This window comes from Leptosomus discolor, chromosome 1, assembly GCF_034619465.1.
Source record: "Leptosomus discolor isolate bLepDis1 chromosome 1, bLepDis1.hap2, whole genome shotgun sequence".
Taxonomy (NCBI): domain Eukaryota; kingdom Metazoa; phylum Chordata; class Aves; order Leptosomiformes; family Leptosomidae; genus Leptosomus; species Leptosomus discolor.
This window is the reverse complement of record NC_141391.1, coordinates 205,517,255-205,544,415: the sequence shown is the minus strand read 5'-3', so window position 1 is coordinate 205,544,415 and position 27,161 is coordinate 205,517,255. Positions and strand designations below refer to the sequence as shown.

The following is a 27,161-nucleotide window of genomic DNA, read 5'->3' as shown; positions in this document are numbered from 1 at the left end:
TAATCTTTTTGGTATTCTGCATTTACTAGCTCGATGAATGAAATCTGACAACATAAGCACATCATTTCTGTCAGTTTTCTTTTTCAGTTACTCTTTTGAAACAGGCAAAGAGTAAATATGTTAAGCTTAAATAAACTGGGCTTGTTCACTTGATACAGTGTATTATGAAATGTCATCATCTTTCCTTTGCCCAAGAAAGAAGAATGAGATAAGCACTGTTCATGTGTTTTCCCAAACCCTACCTGGGGGCAGTAGGAAACTAAAATAGCTGGGGAATCCCCTAACTGTACTGCATTTCCAAACCCTTCAGACTGAAAACCAGCTTCACTAAAATCAATATTGTAGTCTCCAATATACTTAAATATCACATAACAGCATGCTTAGTCAGAAAATGAGAAATAATTTCACTGTGTTCAAGGGCTTGTGAAAGTTAAACCACAAACCAAGCCATTACACATGCTAGATCTCATTCCGTTTTACAATTTGCTCCAACACTTAAGGATTAACCAAAAAGCAGGGGCACTCAAATACAATACTGAAATGCATTTCACATTTTATCCCAAATTATCACAAAACATTAAGAACTCACTCTGTTCACTTGCTAATACAAATGATTCTGGTGTTCTTTCTGGAAGTGGGGGAGAGGATTCTTCACTGGTATCAGCATCTAAATCAAATATGACATTTAGAGAAGTTAAAAGACATACTTAAATTTTCCTCCTAGATTTTTCAAAGTCTATGTTTTGATATGTGAGATCATTCTAAACTTAATATTAAATTTAAAGCAAAAGGAAAATTTGTTCTAAATATTATAAACTATTTTGGTTTACCATACTAACGCCTTGGGAGCAACTTCATGTGAACAACATTATCTTCACATTAAGGAGGTAGGATCAGTTTATGTGTTATGAGAGAAAGAAAAGTAAAATACAGTTTCAGTCTAAATAATGTGGAGAAAAAAAAAAACCTCAGCAACTCCAACAAATACTATTCTTTCATTCTTTCAGAAACAGAAGATGAGCAGAATTAACAGTCTGCACTGGAGCAGTACCATTTGCTTCTTGAACAAGTGACTTGCCAAGAACTGTAACCATAGTAGTTACTGGAGTTTAATTGCAGTTCATTACACGTCTACTTGCAGCCACTGCAAGTGAGTGAAGCCCATTACACCACACTGGCTTCTTAAACTCTTCTGCAGATACCGGTGACTATACGCAGTTGGTGCCTACCAGCTGACCCACTGATGAAGCTCCCGAACCAGGGTAAGCAGCACATTGAAAATATGCATGAGCTCTTCAGCTATGCTGAAGACAGTACCTTACTGCTGCTGAGCAGTGGGTTTTATTGTTTCTCAGCAGCTCTAACCATCCGTACTTTCAAAGTCGACACAGCACAGCTGGGCTGCACGGTGCAAGGACATTAAGCCACATGGCTTTCCAGGACTGCGTTGTGCAACAGCGAGCTCCAGGGAAGGTCCACATCAACCACTGCTCTAAAGCCCCAAGTCTCAGTTTTGCTTCCCAAGTCCATCTTGGGGCCCCCCCAGGCTGGCTCCCACACCACCGATATGAACTAGTTCAACAGTCTAGTGCAAAGTTTACTAGCCAGAAGGGTAAATAGGAGCCAGAGGAGGCGGCTACTGTTGGTGCCAGTAACACATCCTGTCCCCAGTCTGTTCCCTCTCGCCTCTCAGGCGTGTACTGACACAAGCTGTTCTGGCAGTAAAAGCCCCGCTCTGGCCTAATAAGGAATTCAGATTAGAAATTAAAGGTTTAAAACACATCAAAGTAGCTGCTGCCACAAGAAGTCTCATCTGACAACTGTATTCCACACAGGATCTATAAAAAGACGAAGACACATTTCAACTAATGAAGCCATGAAGCTTGCCCTGCCAACATGCCAGCAGCAGGGACACGAACGTCATCACGTTTGACAAGCCACTGTGTTCAAAGTGACTCATCTGACACCTGTTCCATCCCGTGTTTACTAAACAGTATAAGAAAACCCTCATTTATTGAAATAGTCTCTATAAAATCAGCAAAAAAAGTCACTATGGAGTATGCCCCAACTGACAGTGAGGTTTTTGGGATTTGTTTTGGTTGGGGTTTTTGTTATTGTTATGGGGTTGTTGCTGGGTTTCTGTTTTGTTTTGTTTCTTTTTTTTAACCTCAGGGTACAACTACTTTTCACTTAATTTGAATTAAACAAAAAGGATTTAATTATGTGGTAAGATCATGCACACCACCAGTTATGGTTAAGCAACTAGGTGCTAGGAAGTTTACAGGCAAGCTTCACAGATGATCATACCCATATCCTCAGCTTCAGACAGAAGAGTCCTGAACAAGTATGGAAATGAAAAAGCTGCTGTAAAACATGGTTTAGGATCACCGGTGCAAAGCGATCTAACCCTACATTGAGTCTGAGACGGATTACAAGACCTGCAAGCTGAATATAAAATGGAAAGTGTTCACCATCGTGCAAAAGGGAACAGATACACCCTTGATAACAAGAGATAAATTATAAAGAGTATTAAAAAATTTAAGCCATTCCTGTGAAATCAGCAACATACCAGCAGCACAAAGGCTGTACTGTTATTTTAGGAAGTTTCAGATATGCAGTTACATTAAACAAATTATTGAGTGACATTTCTCCCATTTTTTTTATCATATTTATGACATATCACTTATTTATATGCATGTTCTTACAGCATCTACATAAAGAGATGTGTAGAGAGGTAACGATTTTCAAACAGTGATAAATAATGACTGCCCTGGGAAAGAAGGAAAAAAGCCTGGCTAAAAGCAGCGTTGGAAAAAATACTACAGCATGCAAATCTACCAAAAACAAATCCAAGAGGACTGCTTGGTATGAACACTGAAGTACCTATGACAAAGGGCTTTGGCTGCTATGCAGAGCATGTTTAAAGCGTCGCAGGGTTAACAACATACACATGAGCAACTATTGTTTCACGCGCCTACATAATATCACGAAGTCTATAGATACAAATTGTTTTTAAAGCTGCAAAATAGTTCACGTTTCTGAATATACAACTTTTGGTGAAAACTTAGTGCACAAAGCACCTGATCTAAGCGCGCCAGCCTGACAAACCTGAATCTGCACCTTTTAGGACCCTTTTGCCTTCAATAAACTTTTTGCAAAAGCAGTCTTACAGACTTTCCTTGCTCAAAAAGATTCCAAAAAGCAGTAAAAGATTAAGAGCGACCAAATAATTTTCAAAGCACTACTAAAGCAGAAATTGGGTTTTTAGGTGAACAGCAACATTATTTTGTCTCCCCTGGCCATGTACAGAAAGGGAAGAAAGCAGGGCTAAATATTTACAACGCTACTAAAATGCAGAAGCCAAATCAGGAGCAACTTCAAAGACTGTAGGTGTAACTTCTTTCACTGTATCATTTTTAGGACCATCACATCAACCAGTGAGCATGAATCTGATGTGTCCGGACAAGCCTGTTTAAAATACTGTAACTACCCAAAACTGCCGTTACTGTAGACACTCCATGAAATCTGACATGGAGAAAAAAGCGCGCCAACCAATAACACAGAAACCTACATTTATGAATGCCTTCATACGTCACAATAAAGCTTCTGAAGCAGCTTAATAACGTCTGTAGTACCTTGTAACAGACACAGCTCACAGGCAAACTGAGAAGTGGAAGGAAAAGAGTTGTAACCCTTTTGAAGCTACTATACTGCACCGTTGAAATTTACACTTAAACTGCACTGTAAAGAAACATATGTTGTCCAACTCTACAGATGCAACCAGATTAAAGAGTAGTGCTTCTGAACCACAATGAAACCTACCTTTGCCATCTTCAGAACATGTTACAGCTGTTAAATCTTGCCTAGCAATAGACATTGGCAATACTTTTCTGGCAGAAATGTTTTCAGTATTAGTGGCAGCAGAAACTGTGGCACTTGCGGTTGAAACATTAGATGCACTTTTGCTCATGGCGCCGTCAAAGTTCATGTCATCTGTGTCCGAATCGTCTGAATGAAGAGGATTAGTAAAACAGAGGGGTGCTCGAACAGAAATAGTAGTATGATCGACATGATCACTGGAAGGATGTTCAACTGTGGTGTTTGATACCAGACTGAGAGTTTTAACACCATGACACAAGATGTCTGAAGACGTGTCTTCAGACACTGACGTACGCAGTGCATTTTCAGGCCCATGCAGCGCCCACGTGGCATGTCCCTTTTCTGTCAGAGGCAGACGATCTGGTCTCGGTGGAGTATCAGAAACCTGCTGACTCTGCAGACTTTCTGGTGAAGGTATTAAGGCTGTGTTAGACTGTGGCACGCTGCATTCCATACATGAGTTTTGAGAAGCATCTACAAATGAATCCCCTGAAATCTGTTCCTGTGGCCTAAAGCTCTTATCAAGTGCACAGGATGACACAGGCTTAACTTTAATTGCATGTCCCCTGTTCAACAGGGAGTTCCCATCAAAGCTTCGTGGTCCCTCCTGAAGAGGTACCTTCTTGATCTCAAAACTTAAGTTGCGCTCCAGCCTTTTCTCTGCACGTTCACTGGGTTCATTCTTCCCTGAATGTTCTGTTGACTTATTATAATTCTCATTGAGGTCTGTTGAATGCTCGGACGAAACCATGTGCAAAACTGGCTTTGGGTGGTATCTATCGTTGTCCTGCCACACAGTAGTGACTGTTGGATAAGCTGATGGGGGAGATGGCGTTAAGATTGGTGGTACTGGCTGAGGCTCTGGAGGCTGCAAGATTTCTTCTTTAGCGTCTCCTTCTACAAGGTAACTGCAAAAAAAAGCCCCAAAACACAATTGTGTAAGTTTTCTGTATTTTGACAACATTTTAGGTACCTATCCATCTGTCTCTGCAGTAGTAATGCTTTCATACCAATACTGAACCCCAAGCAGCACTTCCACTGCATACAGATAACGCTTATAAAATATGACTAAAGGGGTAGGCAAGAACTAAGTTAACACACTCAAAATGTCTTTCAGAGTATCACAAAGACATGCATTCAGGCCACATCTAATCCCCACTGATAGTTCAAAGATTGCTCACATCCTTTCCCAGAAGCATTTCTTCAAAGACCCTGTAAGAAAGGCCCTCTGGTGGCAGGATTTCAGTACTTTTTTGCTTTCTTCTTAACAAGTGGCTCAGAGGAACTCGACATACGGAATTCAATTTTCAGTAAAGCCAAGAAAAAAAAAAAAAACCCACACAAAACTACAACCTTACAGCCTGCTTAATACCAAATATCTTCATTTTTATTTTTCTGCACATGTCCAGGAGGATTTTATTTTTGTATTTGTGTATTTAACAGTTGCTCCATAGTTGTAAGGCTAATGCTGCAGACCAAATTTAGCTCACATAAGGTGTACACTGCATAAAAACCATTCACAGCAGAATATATGATGCAAGTGACAGTGCATATGAGTGAGACCACAGCACTTATTATTACAGTTCATTTTAAGCCACTTAAAAGGAGAAGCTCTTCAAACATATAGTCAATTTACTTTCAGGTTGCAGAATATTTGACTACGAGTGTTTTGCACAACTAACATCTATCAAACAGGAACTGGGCATTTTCATTCAGAGCTTTTGAAAATATTTTGGTTCATTATGCAAGACTACTAACAGAGTAATAACTGAGGTGCAAAACAAATGGGTGACCAGAACAGAAAATACAATGAAATAATTTACAGTAATTATACTTTCAATCCAGGCAAATAAATCAAACCATAATGGACTGTAGTTGCAAAGGAGTGTGATTTGGCCATGTGCTTGAGCTGAGAAACCAGCCCATTTTATATATAAAGCTCGTATCACTTCCTGCTGCTGGCAAAGACGTCCTTCACGGGGAAGTAATAAACTTTCTATACAGGCCAGCACGTAATGTCCAAGATAGTGACATTTAGAAGACAGATGCTCCCATCCTCCCATGTTCAGGGAACAGACAGTTCCCAGAGTCTTTACTAACACATTCAGATAGTCCCAGCACCAGAATAACCTTGAAAAAGCAGGAGTCAGCTAAATCCTCATATACCTTTAGGTTTTTTGGGATAATTATGTCAGAGGCACCATAAAACACCCAAATACGGCTCTGCAGCAGAGGACTTGGAACCTTCCCTTGGAGATAAGGTTACAGCAGGACATTCTCTTCCCTTGAAAATTAAGTCACTGGTAGACCTTGGACTGTACCTTCCTTTCATGATCCAAGATCCTGAAGAACTGAATCTATTCAGAAGAGTGTTCACAGTACTCTTGTGAAATATACTTCTATTTGCAAATGAATTCAAAGCTACATGCTAAAAGCCAGGACGCAGACGCTTCCAAAAAGGCAAAAACTCTTACTACCTGTTAGATGACAGACCACTGTGACAGTATTCTCCTGCTGCATTTGTGTAAAACCTGGGAGAACACAGCATTTCTAGCAGCTCTGGAAGAAGTTGTGCCAGTAATAACTCTCATGTTGTAAGGACCAGCAGGATGATATGTAGATTATATTCTCCAGGCCCTGCGCTTTCAGTTTATTTCAATGAAACTTCTATGATAGCTGTAGTAGTTAATCACACATTACTAACTCAGACGAAGAATGACTATTTGCATTTTAGAGACTTGACAAATTCTGTGAAGGAAAATCTCATCATGAGCCATCAAATACATAACGAAAGCACACCCTCAGAGTTTATCTACGAAGTCCGGCATCCAAATACAGGTTGCCATTCAACTTGGAACAGTTAGAAAGCATCCAGCTCTACCACTATCTATCGTGTCCCTACAGATCTTCCACAGAGGAAGCCCAGTCTGATACCAGGAGCCTAACAGAGGCTTCATAAATTTCAGCAACTGCAGGGGAGCTCCAAGAAATCTCAGCTGGATCATGAGTCAATCACTGACTGTGATTATCATCAGTAAGACGCAAGTCTTTCAAACGCTTTTTTAATCAGGCAACTACCTTGACAGAAAAAAGGCTCTCTCTACTGCCGACGTAAGCCAACAATGTGTGCTCGCAGCCCAGAAGGCAAACTGTATCCCGGGCTGCATCAAGGGAAGTGTGGCCAGCAGGTCAAGGGAGGTGATTCTGCCCCTCAGCTCTGCTCTGGTGAGTGTGCTGTGCTCAGTTCTGGGGTCCTCAGCACAGGAAAGACATGGACCTGTTAGAATGGGTCCAGAGGAGAGCCATAAAGATGATCAGAGGAATGGAGCACCTCTGCTATGAAGAAAAGATGAGACAGTTGGGTTTGTTCATACTTGAGAAGAGAAGGCTTTGGGGAGACCTTGTTGCAGCCCTTCAGTACTCAAAGGGGGCCTACAGGAAAGGTGGGGAGGGACTATCAGGGAGTGTAGCGATAAGACAAGGGGTGACAGTTTTAAACTGAAAGAGAGCCGATTCAGACTAGGTATAAGGAAGAAATATTTTATGGTGAGAGTGGTGAAACACTGGAACAGGTTGCCCTGAGATAGTGGTAGGTGCCCCATCCCTGGAAACATTCAAGGTGAGGTTGGATGGGGCTCTGAGCAACCTGATCTAGTTGAAGATGTCCCTGCTCCCTGCAAGGGGGGTGCACTAGATGACCTTTAAAGGTCCCTTCCCACCCAAACTATTCTATGATTCTACAATAAAACATAAATACCTTAAAATAGACATTGTGAAAGTTGATAAATCAATCACTTCACTTTTAAGACTGACAAAGGCTAGCACTGGTCTCTTGCATTTGCTGATTAACGCATTTGGCTTTCCAAGACAAGTCTCCATCTTCCTTTTGTCACTCCTATTAAGTCTGAAAAAGCCTTTTTACTTGAGAGAACATGGGCTAGTAACAGCACTAGGATCAAAGAATCATCCACTTTCTCAGTCAACATTAATAAAGTATTAATTAAAAACAACAAGTAGAAAGGCTTATAAGAAAAACCGCAGAGTACCAAGTTATACTCCATATCTCTTCAGTACTGTATTGTCTAGCAATCCATGGTAAGGTTTCTTCTCATACTGCTCACATACGACAGCCTATCTTTGTCAGACAGCAAGAGAGGAAGCAAGAATGATTGCAAAATCTTGATCATATTTTCAAGAAGGTTACTGGAGAGCATAGCTGACAAATAAAAAATGCCAATAGCTACAAAACTGAATTGCTACATCTTCCCCAAGGTTATTATTTAAGTGAAACACAAAAAAGCATGAAGTAGCAAACACGCTGTTTCTACGACACTGGAATAAAGCCAACAGTGGGCTTGCTTTTAAGGGTTATAGGGAATAGGGCTAAAGACCACACAATTGCACAAGAATTCCTGCCTGTTTATTCATGAATGCAAGGCATCAGACAGGCTCTCATTACTTGTCTGTACGCCATATTAGCTCCTTCACTTGCAAACAAAGCCTAAAAAGGACTTAGCCAGTGCAAATTCTTGAGAGTATCATGACCTATGTAAAAAAAAAAAACAGCAAAACAAACAAACCACCAACTAAAAAAATGGAGGAGTGCCTCACACTTGAATCCTCTATAGACCTGAAAGCCTACCTCTCTTGGGATTGACTACAGCATGAGTTTCATCCTTGTGATTTTATTAGCACCAAGCTATAGCAGTATGGAATAAAGAACTAAAATCCTTATATAAGGGATTCCAAACTGAAGAGAACGGTTTCTATTTTCAAGTTTATGAAAATTCCCACCCACTGAAGCACTGCAAGCTCCCCAGCTTCCAAATTACCTTCTAGAAGTTATTATATATCTTCGTATCTGGAAAACCCCAGATCCCCTTGCAGTTCTTCCAGGTGCCCTCTTCCATTCTCCGCCTGTCTGACTCCTGTCACAACAGGCTGGGCCTCAAATTCCTTCTCTTCCTCCCCTCTCTGCACTTGTATATTGCTATTTTGCTTTACATTAAGGCAGCAGCAATAATAAGGACATCAAAACAATTTAATCAAAAGTAATTTGGGAACTCTTTTGCCTTGAGATGTTCTTGAAAAATGAACAAGTTTAGGAATAATTTTTTTGCTTGAATTAGTAAAGATAAGCTGGGGGGGGGGGTGAAAGTTAAAAAAAAAAGAGTGTATCTTGCTCCAATCTAATACTCACTAAGAAGGACAGGAGAATTTCCTTCCTCTTGGATTTCTCTGCTCTATTCCAAGAGAAATAGAGAGAAAGTTCACTTGCACAAATGTTTAATGCCCCCTTTACTGATGAGCATCACTGCTGGTAATCTCCACTAAATCCTCCTGCTGAAAATGAGGTTTTTCCCTTATTGACCTCATTTTCCTGACCCAGAGTTAAACATGCAATCAGCAAAACTAATTTCTTATCTGGTACAAACATACCATTAAGCATTACAACTAGAGAAAGAAGCAAATTAGCATTAAACTAGATATGACAAGATTATAGGTCCATGATACCAGTCAAAATTCATGAAGTGCTTCACTGATTAGTGTTTAATTAAATCAGTCTCCCATTTGATTCACTAGCAAACAGAACCCTGCATGTATACAAACAGCCCCCTTAGAGGTAGGCATAGAACTGATGATGATACAGGAAATACTGCACAAGTCAGCAACCCAAAAGTTGTTTAATCATCTTCCTCATACACAGCTAAATAGAGCTATTAAAATGTTCCCCATTACATTTGATGTTAAATTTCATTCCTTCACTCTTAAATGAGGACGTACAGTGATCAAATGAGAAATTCTTTATCAAAATCATTCTTTGCCTTATTAATACTGAAGAGTATCCATCCTCAGAAAATGAGATGTCCAAATAACATTTTGATGTTGTTTGAGTTTGGGGTTTTTTTTTAAACAAGGAAATAGATGCCACACAGGATTTCCTGGTTTTCTCTGAACATGTAACAATTTTTCCATTTACTGACGTCATAGTATTATTTCACATGTTCTGCTTTGCAAATAATGTTTTCGTTTCTTTTTACAAAGCAGAAATATTAGGATATGTATACATTTAAGAGGTCTTTGTCCAGCAGTAGCTTTTTCTAGAACTCTTGCCAGAAAATCTTGGGCATTTTGGGCTGCTGCATAATGCTTTCTTTGGGCACTTCCTTCAACAGCTGTGTTCTATAGACACTTCTTCCCCCAGGGGCAGAAAATTATCTGGAGATGAACTACTAATATTATTACAAACAACAGCAGACAGCTTGATTTAAATTACCAAAAACCTAATAGAAAGCTCATGAAAGAGGATATTGAGACAGAGAAGTCAGTGAACCAAAAAATGCCAGACCATTTGAGAAAAAGAAATAAGCTTTCCTGTATTAGACCTTTAAATGAACCCTGCATTGCTTTTTTATATTGCAAAAGCAAGCATTTCTCAAGTACATTTGTAAAATCACACTGTGTGACAAAACACAGAAAGCCTTCTCGTAACTCAGCCTTGACAGTGTCCCTTCATATACAACTGCTACTGAGTATCTGTAACTCCACTACCTCGGCACTCCCTCACACAGCTGGGATTCCCCTAGATGACCAAGGCAGCTTTTTCATACACTGTTATTGCCACTCAACCTGGGCAGCTGATGCAGTGCCTTAGTGCTGAAGAAGTTAACAGCTTCTCAGATATCAGGTAAACCACGCATTAGGTAATTTTTTTTTTTTTTTGTCGTAATAAAAATTAATGAGAATTTGTCAAAAGGAAAAAGCCTGCCCTCCCACAATTATCCACCAAAAATGTACACATAGAAAAAAAAATAAAAAATTAAGCAATGGCAACACTATTTTTGGTTTTTCTGCAATATATGCTAAATTTTTAGAATGTTTTAACATCTAAGCCATTCTAGCCTCAACGGAAAAGAGATATATTATTAAAACAGGGCACCATGGGCTCAGATTTAAATGAAACTTGGCCGGAGTTCAAAAGAAAAAAAACCTTAAGTAATCCATGGTTATTCTATGCAGCATACTGTAGGGTTTTATTTTCAAATAAAAAGAGAGCGATGCCAAGGTCATGGAATGCAGCTGCTATGATCAACCAAAAATAGACACCAAGCTCTACATCCTCCCTCATAATTAAAATAGGGAAATTAAAGTCAATGTAAGCAGGCTGAAGCTAAACAACCACATTATTCTACTTAAGCACTAAATCACTGCCATCCACGCGGAAGAAAAGCTGCAGTTCGGTGAAGCTATCACAAACTATGCTACAGATAATTTATATATAAGTATAAGAAATGAATAAAAATAACCAGCTGGTGAATTTTTCATGTAAAATTTTGTTACATGAGGCTTTTTGGGTTTTTAATTGTGACATACAAATCAGAGACTGATAACTAAGAAGGAACACCCATCAATTAGCTTTGCAGAAGATGCAAAGAGGGGGTTCCGCAGGGCCCAAAATGAAACAGAACTACATGTAACCCTTGAAACATATTTTAGTGTCATTAGATTGAAGTCCAAGCATAATTTTTAGAAAAGTTGAACTGCTGCAGTATTTCACTTTTTCTCCTTCAGACAGCAGCACATAGCAAAGAAGTTACCACCTCATCTTTTTGTGAGTTTCTCTCTCAGGTTCTCCATTTCTTTCAAATTGCATTTGTACTTGGAAACAAAGAACTTTCTGTAACCAAGCCTGATTAAAATAAACAGCCTCTTCTTCTAAATAATTTAGAATGAAAGACTGAACACACAAGCATTTCAAGGACTATTCCTTAAAGGTATTAAGATGCTCCCTCTGCATTCTGAAACACCAATCATTTCTTCTAGATTTGAAGTAAAAGCTCTGATCATACAATCATGTAAAATCATGTACAGTCCTAAATTGTAAATTTAAAACTTTGGTTTTTTACAGTCTTATATCTAACAACAAAGTCAAAATTTACTTATGCCCTCTTCCTGTCTTAACCTGGAAATAGTTAAACATGTCTAACAAAATGCTTTCCAGCCCCTCAAATCCTCCAATGAAATTTAATGTAGAACGAAGTTCAGGGTGACTTTCACAAGAGGTGATCATAAACTGCAAAGTCAAGATATTTCTAGAATAAGTTGCTGATGTATGCACTCATGAGTTGTTCTTGTTTACCTTTGTGATATTATTTGAATTTTTTTAATGTTGAGATCAAATGCAGATAGACGTTAAGCTAAATGACTATGTTCACATGTTGTACAGCAAATATGAATTACATTAAAGCATTACAAGGTGATAAAAGCTTGGGAGGCAATAAAATTGCAGAACCTCTACAAAACAAGTACAGCTAGATACTTCATGGTGAGTTAAGTAAACAAAATTCTAATTTAATATTGATTTAATATCAATAGTCTAAAGATACTTGTAGCTTCCAAGAACAGACAGACATAAGAGAAGCTCAGGAAAGTACTTTGTAGCACTCCTTCCCCAAGACACCCCCAGGCCAATGCAAGTACTAAAAGGACTAATTATCCCTCTCTGAGAAAGCTTCCTATCTTGTATGGCCAATGTCTTCAGTGGCATCTCATCCTTCCGTAGTACAGACATAAGAGTTAACTTGATACCAGCTACACTGTAAGAGGAAGAGATCTACAATTTTAAAGATAATACAGAGATGACCTGTCCTATGATCTGTCACAAACAAGAGAAGACACAGGTGAGAAAGCCATCGTTGTAGAGAAATTCTACAAGGTACTGAGTGGTTAGCCACCAAAAAGTGCTGTGGAGGAGATGTCACCATCTCATCCAGCAAACAGCCTCAGAGCTGTCAGAAAACAACAGGACTCATAAGCATTACTATCTAAGGAACATAGCTTGGTCTGATAGCAATATGGAAGACAACTAGGTCAAGAGAGGTAAACCAATTTTCCTCCAGCTCCGTCAGGCAGGTTTACCTGAAACCAAGCTGGCACACAGTACTGTTCAGTATTAGTCACTGTAGCCGTTTTTTGCTTTAGAAAAAAGCACCTATTAAACCTTCCCTTAAAAAAAATGTAGGTTGCTTCCTTCACTAATTACACATTCTAGAGCCAACTACAACACAGCATATAAAGAATTTAAAAGCCTTATTCCTTTTCAAAAATACTAGCTTTAGCAACTTGCTTGTAACTTAGTCAGAGACAGTGCATGTACAACTCTAGTACACATTTGGCTGACAACCTAAAAATGTTACTGAACAAAATATTTTAAGCAAGTTCCCAGAGAAAATTCTAAATCAAACTAATACATGCGTTAAACTAGACTATTTCAGAGCACTTATCAAATGTGAACTGATCTGTAAAGGCAGTAACTCTTAGAAATCACTTGAAAACATTCACTACAGAAAAGATGTAGACAATTACTTAAAATAGTTGTACCAAGATATTTCTAGTCACAACAATGTAGAGAAAAATAAAAGAAAGGACATGAAAAAAAAAGGAATAAGAGAATCGTCCAGGGATTAATTTAGAATCTTTCACAGATTCTGCTCTCCCATCCTCCCCAAGGAAAGGATGTCAACCTATGCCAGAACATCCACAATACGCAAAACCTGGCTCTAAATCCTGACTGAATCAGGCTGCAGATTTATAAAATGACCTTCCACATCAAGAAAAAACATGCTCATTAGTGGGTAGGTATTCTGAGCAGATGTGACTAACAGCAAATAAAGTCTTTCCTCAGAAGCATCTTCCAAGAGGGGTGTAATTAATTGTTTTTAAAAAATAATCTCCATTTAAAAAACACAACAGCTTTGCTAAAAGCTTCCATTTATTCACCTCTTCTTGCCAGTGCTGGCAGATGGCAAAGTATAAGTTTATGGAAGCAGGCCCAAAAAAAGACCAGGTTTTTTAACTCAATGCAGCACGTGAAAAACAATGCAATGCAGATAAGACAAATGTGTGCTAAAACATGAATTATGCATATATGATTGCTACACGAAAACATAATAATGATAAAAACCTAGGTACACCCATGATTAACGTGCTAGGGAGGGATGGGATCCAGCTGTCTAGAAGAGGCAAGGGAATCTTTGGCAGCAGACTGGCAGGCTTTAAACTGAAGGGCTCAGGGCACAGGGTCCAGAAGAGCAACGCTCATGCCATCGCATCCAACCGGGGAGGAAGGCAGGCCAACCAGAGCAGCGACAAATCTTCCTTTGCTGCCTCCCAAGATGGGAACCAGAAGGCCGACCACCTCAAGGGTGCGTGTGGCTGTGGTGGATCCTCCCGCAGCCCTCCAGGGAAATCTGTGCACTCGGTTACCTCTCTGAAACGCCTGCACGCCAGCGCACGCAGCCTGGGGAGTGAAGGAAGGACTAGAGATCTGTGTGCGGTCACAGGGCCATGACCGCACTGCGGTCACAGAGACGTGGTGGGACAGCTCACGTGACTGGAATGCTGTCATGGAGGGCCGCGTGCTTTTTAGGAAAGACAGGCCAGCAGGGCGAGGTGGGGGAGCTGCTCCGTATGTGAGAGCGCTGCCGTAACGTATGGAGCTCTACCTAGGGGGGGGATGAAGAACAAGTCGAGAGCTTATGGTTAAGAATCAAGGGACAGGTTAGTATGGGTGACACTGTTGTGGGTGTTCACTACAGGCCCCCTGATCAGGAGGAGGAAGTCAATGAGGCCTTGGACAGACAGCTGGAAGTAGCCTCACGTTCACAGGCTCTGGTTCTCATGGGGGGCGTCAACCACCCTGGTATTTGCCAGAAAGGCGGCACAGCTGAGTACACACAGTCCAGGAGGTTCCTGCAGAGCACTGATGGTAACTTTTAACACGGGTGGTGGAGGAGCCCACGAGGAGAGGGGTGCTGCTGGACCTGGTGCTAACAAATAAAGGAGGAGTGGTTGGGAATGTGCAGGTTGGGAGCAGCCTTGGCTGCAGTGGCCATGAGATGGTGGAGTTCAGGATCCTGTGTGGAAGAAGCAGGGCAATCGGTAGGGTTGCAACCCTGGACTTCAGGAGAGCTAACTTTGGCCTCTGCAGAGACCTACTTGGAGGGATCCCATGGGCTAGGGTAGGGGGCCCAAGAGAGCTGGCTGCTATTGAAGCATCACTTCCTCCAAGCTCAAGATGGATGCATCCCTGTGAGGAAGAAATCAATCAGAGGAGGCAGGAGACCTGCATGGATGAGCAAGGAGCTTCTGGAAATGCTCAACAGGAAGAAAGGAGTTTCCAGAAATTGGAAAAAGGGATTGGCCACTTGGGAGGAATATAGGAACGTTGTCAGAGTATGCAGGGATGCAAAGAGGAAGGCTGAGGCCTGCTTGGAATTAAGTCTGGCAAGGGACGTCAAGGACAACAAGAACGGCTTCAAGAAAATCGGTAGCAAAAGAAGATTAGGGAAAACATGGGCCTGCTGCTGAATGAGGTGGGTACCCTGGTGATGGAGGTTACAGAGAAGGCAGTTACTGAATGCCTTCTTGCCTCAGTCTTTACTGCTAAGGCTGGTCCTCATAAATCCCAGACCCTGGAGATAAGAGAGGAAGTATAGTGGAAGGAAGACTGTCCCTTGGTCAAGGAGGATTGGGCTAGGTATCATTTAGACAAACCAAACACCCACAAATCCGTGGGCCCCGATGGGAGGCACCTGCGAGTGCTGAGGGAGCTGGCAGATGTTATTGCTAAGCCACTGCATCATCTTTGAAAGTTCATGGCGAAGAGGAGAGGTGTGTGAGTACTGGAGGAAAGCCAGTGTCCTGCTGCCAGCCTTCAAAAAGGGCAAGAAGGAGGACCCACGAAACTGCAGGCAGTCAGCTTCACCTCCATCCCTGGAAAGGTGATGGAACAGCTCATTCTGGATGTCATCTCTAAGCATGTGGAGAAAAAGATTATCAGGAGCAGTCAGCATGGATTCACCAAGGGGCCATCATGCCTGACCAACCTCATAGCCTTCTATGATGGCGTGATTGGCTGGGTGGACGAGGGGAAAGCAGTGGATGTTGTCTGCCTCAACGTCAGCAAGGCTTTTGACACTGTCTGCCATCACATTTGCACAGGGAAGCTTAGGAAGTGAGGGACAGATGACAAAACTGGGAGGAGTGGCTGACACACCAGAAGGCTGTGCTGCCATTCAGTGAGACTTGGACAGGCTGGAGAGCTGGGCAGGGAGGAACCTAATGAGGTTCACCAAGGGCAAGTGTAGGGTCCTGCACCTGGGGAGGAATAACCCCATGCACCAGGACAGGTTGGGGTCTGCGAAGAAGGACCTGGGAGTCCTGGTGGACAGCAAGTGGACCATGAGCCAACAATACGCCCTTGTGGCCAAGAAGGCCAATAGTATCCTGGGGGGGGGGGCTGTTAAGAAGAGTGTGGCCAGCAGGTGGAGGGAGGTTCTCCTCCCCCTCTGCCCTGGTGAGGCCACATCTGGAGTCCTGCATCCAGTTCTGGGCTCCCCAGTTCAAGAGGGACAGAGAACTACTGGAGAGAGTCCAGCGGAGGGCTACGAAGATGATGAGGGGACTGGAGCATCTCTCTTATGAGGAAAGGCTGAGAGACCTGGGGCTGTTTGGCCTGGAGAAGGGGAGAGGGGACCTTATCCATGCTTATAAATACCTAAAGGGTGGGTGTTGAGAGGATGGGGCCAGGCTCTTTTCAGTGGTGCCCAAGAACAGGGCAAGGGGCAATGGGCACAAACTGGAGCACAGGAAGTTCCACCTGAACACAAGGAAAGGCTTCCTTACTCTGAGGGTGACAGAGCACTGGAACAGGCTCCCCAGGGAGGCTGTGGAGTCTCCTTCGCTGGAGATATTCAAAACCCGCTTGGATGCAGTCCTGTGTGACCTGCTCTAGGCAAACCTGCTTTAGCAGGGGGGTTGGACTAGATGATCTCCAGAGGTCCCTTCCAACCCCTACCATTCTGTGATTCTGTGTGATTTTTTCAACGGACACTAATAAGGAAGTTACCTATTGGACAGAAAGTCACTGAACTTCGATGTAATAAGTTTCAAAAAGAGCTTGGAACTCATCATGAGCACAGGTTAACAGACTCCTGTCATCATCTTAATCTAGATAACTGAATACAATCACTTTACCATCAATTTAAATAAGGTAAAAATGATAACACCTACATAGCACAAACTGTACTATTTGTTTGTGAAGAGCCCCAACCCATTTCCATGTCTCTCTTTCAATCTCTTATTCTCCTCTAACTTCTGCTTGACATAACTAATGCTAAGTTAACTATAACAGCTATTCATATTCTTATCCTACTGTATCATTAATGGTTTTTATCATATATTATGTCCAAACTTATCTTATTGCAAATGCCATCCCCAGGGCCACTACAGAAGTAGAGCAATAGGTCCATTTATGGTAGTTCTCTGATACCCTCATTAGAACGGCCATTAGAATCACATGCAATATTCTAGATCTGGTCCAAATTACTAGTTAATAGCTAAGTGGAACACTTCTATACCCAGTTTTAAACTATATTTATTGAATATACATGCCCACTGATAGCACTGAGTCACAAATTTTCAAATGGCTATGTCCAATTACATTTTCTATGTATGCACACACATTTAAACTTCCTCCTTTACCCCACCTAGAATATTTTAGGACTTAAAATTCACTTTATTGTGTAACCACTGCTCTCATCTTGCTAGCCCCTCAAAAATGGGTTCACTTTACCACATCATTTGTACCCTGCCAAATGCAGCACCGGAAAGAAGGCGTTAATTCTCATCTTCTACCTTCAACTGTTAAAAAAGTATCAAATTAATAGGAATTCCCACTACTGACCTGGCCTTGCACTACTTTCCTTATATGACTGAATGTTATGCAAGAATATTAATGGCTGGTGGTTTCTTATGTCTTTCTACAACTTCAGGAAACCCAACTGCTTACCTTAAATGTCTGTTTAGCTACAGGCCATGTAGCACAGGCAAGATCACCTGCCAAAGGTCCCTTAATCCTTCCAGAAACTAGCTAGGGAACTCGGGCACTTACTTCAGGAGAGTTCCTTCTTTAGCTAACACTCTGGTTGGGTACCCATTTTAGGTGGATGAATCTGTTAGTTCAGATTTACTTTTGGCTTCCTTAAAGTCAAGTCTATGTATTTTAAGAGATAGAGAGGATTTTCTTTCTTCTCTATTGAAAGGATTGGTGAAACCAATTTTTCTTCTCAAAAAGAAAAGCATTTTGTTGGCACACACTAGGTCAATAACAGTACTTGTCTGTAAGGTAACATTTTCTTGAATAAATGGATACGGTTCGTTAGGGTTTTGCCTCCAAAAATGAGGCTTCAGTCATTATTTGAACCTCTCCTGAAGCATGTTTTCTTACTATCGTGTAGCAGATTTAGAGCACAAGTAGATCTAACTTATCTGACTGCTAAAGGGGTATGCTTGTCTGCTGACACGTAGTCATTGCAAGATTAGTATACTCACACACAGACTTTGCAAAGATATTAAAGCTTATATTTACAGAGTCAATTACAAGACTTCTATTTGTATTATGTATGTTTCTATCCATAAAGAGAAAATAATTGCATCTTTAAAGTCTTTATAGTATGAGTAGTTTTATTCTACTTTTTATTTATTAAGCACGCCAATCTCTCAGCTTAAAACAGTATATTAACATAGTTAACTACCTGCGGGTCCGTGGAGGCTTTGGTGGAGGAGAATCCTGTTTCTCAGCATCTGAAGAACTGACAGCATTCTCTGTATTATTTTCATCCTGATTAAAAGAAAAAGTTTTCATTCATGGCTGTAAAGCTGATAACACACAATATTTAAACTGTAAGGTCCAAAGATCCATAATGATACTTAAAAATAATGTATGACAACATTACGTATTTTAAGCTATCATATAGAGATCACTTTCAAAATTCTACTCCAAATTCACAAATTATTTTGTATGTTGTGCATCCAACTTCAAATTTTTCTAAGCATTCTGTTTCACACGTAATGGTTCAATCCACTACAGGAAGTTCTCAAAAGCTAATCTTTCAGGTTAGTAGTGAGCAAGTTCCCTTATGCTCTCCAAATTATTCATACTGTAAGCGTTTATTTTCCAGTCAGTCTAATTATTTTCACTTGTACAATCACTCCATTGAAGATAAGACTAATCTACAGTGCAGTAAGAAAATCAGAATTTCAGCTACTGTAAAGCAACAAGCAGATAAGATTTAACACATTGCTCTCAAACACTTTCAAATCATCTCCCATTTGCATACGATAGTTTAACTTACTCAGCAAAGCATGAAGATTTTAATTTCATTTTACGACAACCATAAATATATGAGATATATTTTATATTTTCATGAAGATATGTATCCATACACATTGACATGTATATACATATATAAACCCCAGTAGGCAGCTAAGCACCACAAACCCACCCACTCACTCATTTCTTCCCCCCACCCCTGGAGGGGGAAGAGGAAAGGCAAGGAACTTGGGGGTCAAGATAAAATTGTTTAGTAAGCAAAGGAGAAGTGAGAGAAGAGAGAAAGAAAACAAACAAAACAAGTGATGCAAAAGCAATCACTCACCACCTCCCCCCGGCAGAGCTATACCCAGCCAGTGTCTGGCCAAACAATGGCTAACCTCACTAAACCCCCCTCTTTTCCCATGCTGAGCATGATGCTGTATGGTGTTATGGAATACCTCTGTGGTTAGTTTGGGTCATCTGCCTGGTTGTGTGCCCTCCCAATCTCTTGCACACCCCCTCACTCTATTCACTGGAGGGCAGACTAAGAAACAGAGGGCAGCATTGACACTGTGCAAACATTGCTCAGCAATAGGTGGAGTATTAGTGTGTCATCAGCACTGTTTTGGTTACCAAGTTAAAACACAGCACCCCAAGGGTGGCTATGAAGAATATTAACTCCAATCCAGCCAGCCTCAGCACAAATATGTACAAAAATAAAAACAGAACATGCAAGAGTCTAAAGCTGATATACCATTTCCAAACACATGCCACAGCCAAAAATCCATTTATAAGTTTTACATGTATTTTACCTACAGGCTTTTCTTGCAGGAGTTTTGTTTTGAAAAGCAGTTTTAAAAGAAGAATCACAAATATCGTGAATCTGTGTAACATATTTCAAAGCACAATACCAAGTTCATGCAACAGGGTCTACTATCTGCCAGCCTACTTGTTCAGACTGGGCAACAGAGACTGACCTTCTTCGGTCTTACAAAACAAAAGAGAATTCCTTGTTAATTTCTGTTTCAAATGTGATAGTTGCATTTGAATTTGGCAAGCAATTTCAGCTTTGGAAGACAGATCATCTCAACAGGTGAATACCCTCACTTAAATTTAGATCCATTAGTTGCATGTTTTTAATTTCCATTACTAGTCTTAAAACAGCTACGATATCACTATCTGCTAGTGTGAAGAGTCTTATAATCAAATTCTGTTCCTCAGTGTGCTAAATAAAGCTTCCTTTGTGAAGAAAAAAATATTAAATCTTTTGATCTTTCTTGTTATTCTTTACTAATTTCTGATTAATTAATTAGCTGTCCAATACAATATTCCAGAAGTAATCCAGCAGAAATACCTTGTTGTTCTTATATCAATGGATTGTGTAAGCCTTTTCAGAAAAACTGCACAGTGAGTTCACTGTCCTGCTGACCACTGGCTGTAACTATCAATTTTTTTTTGGAGAGAGATTCAATTAGCAGATAAAAGCCACTTACATTTAGATGACCACAACTGAAGCTCCCATTGCAGTCAACCAAGGTTGGTTGGTTTTCATAGAATTATAAAATAGTTTGGGTTGGAAAGGACCTTGAAAGGTCATCTAGTCCAACCTCTCTGCAGCAAACAGTGACATCTTTAGCTAGATCAGGTGGCTCAGGGCCCCGTCCAGCCTCACCTTGAGCGTACCCAGGGGATGGGGCATCTACCATCTCTCTGGGCAACCTGTTCCAGTGTTTCACCCCTCTCATCATAAAAAGTTTCTTCCTTATATCTAGTCTGAATCTGCCCTCTTTAGTTTAAAACTATTACCCCTTGTCCTATCACAACAGGCCCTGCTAAAAAGATTGCCCCCATCCTTCTTATAGGCCCCCTTTAAGTACTGAAAGGCCACAGACCCTTCCCTTCTCCAGGCTGAACAACCCCAACTCTCTCAGCCTGTCCTCACAGGGGAGGTGCTCCAGCCCTTGATCATCTTTGTGACCCTCCTCTGGATCTGCTCCAATAGGTCCATGTCTTTCTGACACTGGGGCCCCAGAGCTGAACACAACACTGCAGGTGAGGTCTCACCACAGCAGAGCTGAGGGGCAGAATCACCTCCCTCGACCTGCTGGCCACACTTCCCTTGATGCAGCCCAGGGTACGGTTAGCCTTCTGGGCTGCAAGTGCACATCATCGGCTCCTGTCTAGCTTCTCATCCACCAGCAAGCAACCAGACAGTAAGCCAAGGATGAAAGTAACAGAACAACTGGCCCCACTGATTACATGTGGAGCTTAGACACACAGAGCACATGCAAAGCCTCCATTCCAATTCTGACCCTTTTTCTTTCCAGATCTGAGCCTTTACATTTTGCAATATTAAAGCAAACTCTTGCTCAACTTGTGAAATAGCCCAGATTTTTTTCTTTTTTTTTTGTATTTATGTCACAATACATTGTTTAAGTCTGTTACTCCCATTTAATGTACAGGGGTTTGTATCATTCTAGCTTCTAAATAAACAGCATCGGTTGCAAGTCAAACACCTTCAGAGCTTTATTGCATCAGCGCTACCTTAACCATCATTCTCAGCAAGAAGTGCTGTCATCAAGACATCATCTCCAAAAACTCACTGGTCAAATAAAGTAGAATGACAATAACAGCTAATGAGATATTAAAAAAAAAAAAAGCATGAATGCTGTGCTTAATCCACAAACTGAATGCAGGACCTTGTTATCTTTCGTAGGAACAAAGGTACCCTTTTAAGTCCTTTGTCAGATTTCCATGACTTACTGAAAAAAATTAAGGGCTCAAAGAACTTCAAAAATCTAGCTGCAAGCTATTGCAGACATGCTAATTAAAACCCCCCACCTTTGTATTTTTTTACTAGTTATTGATGGAATGAAACATAACCATGGGACATGGACTTCCAACCCCTCTACCAGCCTCCTTTAAAATATGCAGAAAAGGAACTTCCAGCTTTTTGACATTAGGTAATGGGTGACCATACAGACCATTTTGCCCTTAACATACATGAAAATGAATTCTATTGTCCTTACTCAGGCAGAGTACCGTTCTGAAGGTTGGTGACAAAGATGCTGGGGCTCACAGTATCCAACAGCAGCAATTCAGTTTCCCGCTCAATGGTTGTGTCATGCTCCACCCCACTTCCCTGAGCTGTCCAAAGTAACCTCTGAACCTCTCCCATACATAGTGTAACTGCATCCTGAGAGCAGAGCGGGCTGCTCGCCTTGTTTCAGCACCCCAGCACATGCAAGTTTCATAAGGCAAAGAGATATAAGAAACAGTGAGACCCCACAGGAAGACTTCCTCCCCAACTTCTCCATTCTACAACAGATCAGAAGAGTTCCGCCAGCATAGCATTTCTGAGGAACAGATTTCTTAGTTATGCACTCAGTTTTCTGAAGGATACTGGCAAGGGAAAGGGTGTGCCTGTTGGCTGTGGCATAGACTAACTTATCCAGAAAAAACTAGCAGGTGCATCCCTGTTCTTCTATGTTTGTAAAATGAACTGTTTGTGAACAGAATGTTTCCATTGAGACATGCTTTTCTCCCAGGCGGAAGAAAAAGGGTATTAAAGAAGCTAACATATGTCAAAAGTTTTTTTTAAACTCTCTATATACAGTAAGAAGCTGTTTCTAGTTGAGACAGGCAGAAGTACCTGAAGAGGCACTGCCGGTTTTGCTACTAGTAATAAAATGCATAGCTATACCTTGCAAAAATGTGTATAAACTCAAATGTCTGAGGCACATACACAATCTCAGAGTTTACAAAAATAATTCCTTAAAAAAAAATTTAAAAATGCCAAACCCCAGCAACAAACACACATAAAAATGCTGAAGAGAAGTCAGTGGTTACCCCAGCTTCATACACTGGGAAGACTGCAGGCAGATATGTGTTCAAAAGTCTTCACTTCTGCATTAGGTTAAACTCAGGATCAGTTCACTCTGTTCTAGTTACATTAAATCAGGAGCAAGAACGTTAGAGGAATTATCACCACCAAAAAAAAAAAGTACTTTACTACTTTGCTTAGTAGTAGACTGATGTTTCTACGAAGGCTTCATTTACTTTTAGACAACTCATTCCCCATTAAGTGAAGATTTTTACTTCAAAGGTTGAAGATGATAAAAGTTTAAGACAGTAACCAAATGCACTAACCCATGCAGGAAAGAAAACAGTGCTCATATCAACTCTATGCTGCTGCAGTGTTTTTAAGCAATCATGCTCTGTTACTACTGGATCTCTTCTTGCTTTTAACTGAAGAAATACTGCTTGTTGGACCCTCAGAGCAAGTCTGTTACTTGTTCTCAGTTCTGTGTCACAAGAGATATTGAACAACCTGTATTTTGAGCACTCTTGAGTGATTCCCCTTCTGTCAATATCAAAATAAGTGAATTGACAAACATGCAGAACATCTAGGATGGAGTAGAACAGACGAAGCTCAACTGTAAAAGTTTATATAGGGTATCTCACTGGGATGACCACAGCTGTTGAGAAAAGCAGATGGCAGTATTAAGAAAAAGCCTTCCAGCCTTCCTAATCACAGCTTATTAGCATCAGTCAACACCCTCTTGCTTCTCTAGACAGATGTTGCATTCCTGGGCAGAATACAATTCTAAGAAGTATCAGCTTAGGAAAAACAGGACAACATACGTAGTTCACAAGGGTCATCATATAGAACTTTTTTTTTAAAACACAAATGTGCAATTCAGTCAACTAAAGTGTTCAGTGCACTGCCCTGCTTTCTTACAGAAGATACCTATCCTGTTGTGCCAGGCTTCTCAGTAGAAGAAAACAGAAGCATTAACAAAACATGGGTAAACAAAAGAATAGGAGCTTTGCCCAACATTTGGCTCTATATGCATCAACTGTTAAACAGTTCAAGAGTTCCAATGTCCTCGTTGATTTGAGGGAGCAACTACTCAGATCAAGTGAAAATGCTCATAGTTAAGAATTTCTAGGTATTCTGTAAATCACATATACATATGAAATGTGTGTATATCTATCTATGAAAGACTACATTAACAAATGAAAAGACTATAAAGTCAAATACTTAGAAGTGTAGGTCACATCTAGCCTACAACAATACAAAGCAACTCATGTTCCTGTGGTAACGCACAGGAAAAGGATTTCTCATGGCAGATGCAGTGTCTGACTTCACTTGTTAAGGTGATAAATTGTGCTGTCATCTCCCAAGGGTGGGTCTTTTCCCCATCTACTTCCTCCAATGGCTGAATCAGCAGACAGAGCTGTCACTAACTTTGAGCAAATAGAGGATCACAGTTTTAGACTGAGATTTCACAGGCATTGCCTGCAATTCAAAACCTTTTGCCCAGGAATTATAATGCATATTTTTCTTTTGGAACTCACAGTGGAAACATTTAATGTCATTCAGAAGCCTTCTGTACTGGTAAAGCACTAGCAAACTTACTGCAAAGACTCTTCCAGAAGTAATATCATGGTTTCCCTTAAAAGGAATTGAGGCATTCCTTTTGGGCTTATCATAAAGCAGCATGGGAACCACAGAGCATCAGCAGATAAAAAGAGAAATACTTCAGACTGAAATGATACACTCAAATGATTCAGATTAAATAAAACTTTCCAAGCATATGTGACAAGATAAATGTCTCTGAAGACATACATGATTTTTTAGAATGCTACAATGGCCAAAAATTTCTGTCCAAGCTGCAAATCAAAGAGAATTTGAACAGCAAAGTCTTTTCACTTAAGAGTTTCCAAACCACTAATGTTTTCAACATCAACATTCTTCTTATAGGAGCCGATTCCTTCACGTCTTCTAAAAGTGCAATCAACCACAGCAACAGAATTTTGTCACTTTCGGGAAGAAATGCAGGAGATACTTGAGAGCACTAGCTATACAAGCTTCTATTAGTGGATAAGGGTAAGATAAGGACTTGCAGTACTGTAACATGCTTGTTACTGTCAAGAGACAAAATTCAACAAGAATTATTTTTAAAGAGATAGTAAACTTCATTGTTTGTCTTTTAATCAATTTTCCTTTTTTTACACATAGAACATCCAACTTAACGGAGTTCCATCTGATTTGGACTTTCCAAAACAACCACAGTTCACTCCAGATCATGAAGATGCCTCAAGTAACTCACAGAATATTCTACTGATACAAATCTGACTGATATCTTACCAGATGATCAAGACTAAGCTCACATGTTTCAAACACGTCCCAAACACAAACCAAGTGTAAAATTTTCACAGCAGTACTAAAAAAAGCAATGCTGGAGAGAACACCACAGTTAATGATCTCAAATACATGACAATATGATCGTTTCAGTGGAAAGGGGGCTGAGTCCACAACTCAGTTCCAATTCAGCCATTTGAGAATTTAGAAGTCCTACTACAGGGTGGGTGGAATAGTTCGGATTATCAGATTTAGCATCTGAGCCTTTTCTTACCAAGTAAAAATTGCTTCTGAGCAGCAATTTCATTTTTGCCCTGAAATCTGGCTGCTGTGGGGACTGTTGAAAGTAGTTTATTTGGTATCTGAAGAACGCTTTTCTTCATACAATTTCATTTACATACTTAGCATTATTTTAAGCACATTTATAATTCTATACATACACAATACATATAACTATATGGTAAGAATATACAATTGCTACATTATACTGGATCATACAGGCATTTTCTACATGGTTTTGAATCCTCCTATCAAACTGTAACAGAAATTCTAACCCTGTTATAATTCTATTTTCAAACACTTCATGTGTTTTATTGTTGACTTTTTACAGTATTGTTTCCAGCAGGGCAAAGCTGGCAAGTTCACAGAAACACACGTTCAGGATTGTGTCTAAGCTACTTCCCTATGAATACTGCTACTTGTTGCCAATCAGATTAACTTTTTACTGTGATGTTACTGGCAAACACTGCTTAGAAAGCTTAGGTAACTCAATTTCAAACACTGCTCGAAAAGCAGTTTGACAACAAAACCATGAAAACAACCCTACACAGTACTCCAACTCTTCAGAACACTATCAAAATATAATAATTGAAAGATGAAAGAAAATTTCCTCTTCAGTTCAGTACTATCTCCTATATAACTAATAGTAATATATCCAAAGCAGGCACATTCTTTTATTTGGAATTGTTTCCACTGAACATAATTAAAACCCTTCACACGTACACGATTCCACAGTTGCTGTAGCATCTACAGGCAGAGTAAGATCTGGGAAGGAATCTTAGGATAAAACATTGTATTTGAAGTTATTTGAAAACCTTCTACATCACAGTTTGTTTCCTGTTAAAAATCAAACAAACATTCTGGGATGCCACTTCAATTAAAAAAAAAAAAAAAAAAGAGAGAATAACTAGAACATTTCCAGGGAAAAATCAGAAATTATATACAACAGATTCTAGATCACACTCTCGGAAGAAAAACGGAAGCTTTTTCAGAATAGCAAAAACACTGCCTCAAGTGAGCCTCAAAGTTTTGAGAATCAGGGTAAAGCTACAAGCAGATATTTAACTGGATATGTGAAGTAGAAGACTATCTTATAAAACAAAACCAGAAGATAAGCCTACACCAGTTAATTCCCTGAAGGTAAACTTCCTAATGAATAGTAGCAAATTTGTTTTTAAGTACCGAATTTTTAGATACAGGAACTATTTACCTACAACACTTTTTTCCTTAACCCTCCTGCAGAAACGTTCTAGCTACAATGAAGAAGCATAATTTTGTAATGCAAAAAAGGCTGTACCTAGTCAGACTGAAGGATTCATTTTGCCTTGTTTCCAGCAGTAACCAAAAGGAAACTTAGAGGGAAGAATAAGGACAGAGCAGGCATGCAGGGATCTTTCCCTAAGATGTTCTCCTACAGTTTGCAACTGTGTAATTTCATAGGTCAGAGGTTGGGCAAATTCAAGGAAAAAGATTCCAAGATGATGAGATATTCACCTCAAAGCTACAGGCTTTCAGCTGCAAGGAGCTTTGCAGTTTCCTGTTGCAAGAATAACAACCTCCCTTGGTAGTAAGTCTGCAGGTCTCATTGATACCCTTTAGAAAAGGTTCATAGAAATCAGCTTTTCACTGTTACTTAGTCTCTACCATATCTAACTTCAGCCATTTTTCCAGCTCAATATGGTTGTTCTTCAGGTGGAG

General features: G+C 40.3%; 1 protein-coding gene across 1 annotated transcript in view; it reads right to left on the bottom strand.

Moving 5' to 3' along the window:
- Window positions 1–27,161, bottom strand: part of PTPN12 (protein tyrosine phosphatase non-receptor type 12) — an 82,786-nt gene that overhangs the window by 4,927 nt on the left and 50,698 nt on the right. The window contains exons 12-14 of the mRNA XM_086474355.1: window positions 18,477–18,562; window positions 3,823–4,787; window positions 590–667 (exon numbers count right to left, since the gene is read on the bottom strand). Coding sequence (XP_086330481.1) covers window positions 590–667; window positions 3,823–4,787; window positions 18,477–18,562 — 1,129 coding nt within the window. The remainder of the gene's footprint in view (window positions 1–589; window positions 668–3,822; window positions 4,788–18,476; window positions 18,563–27,161) is intronic.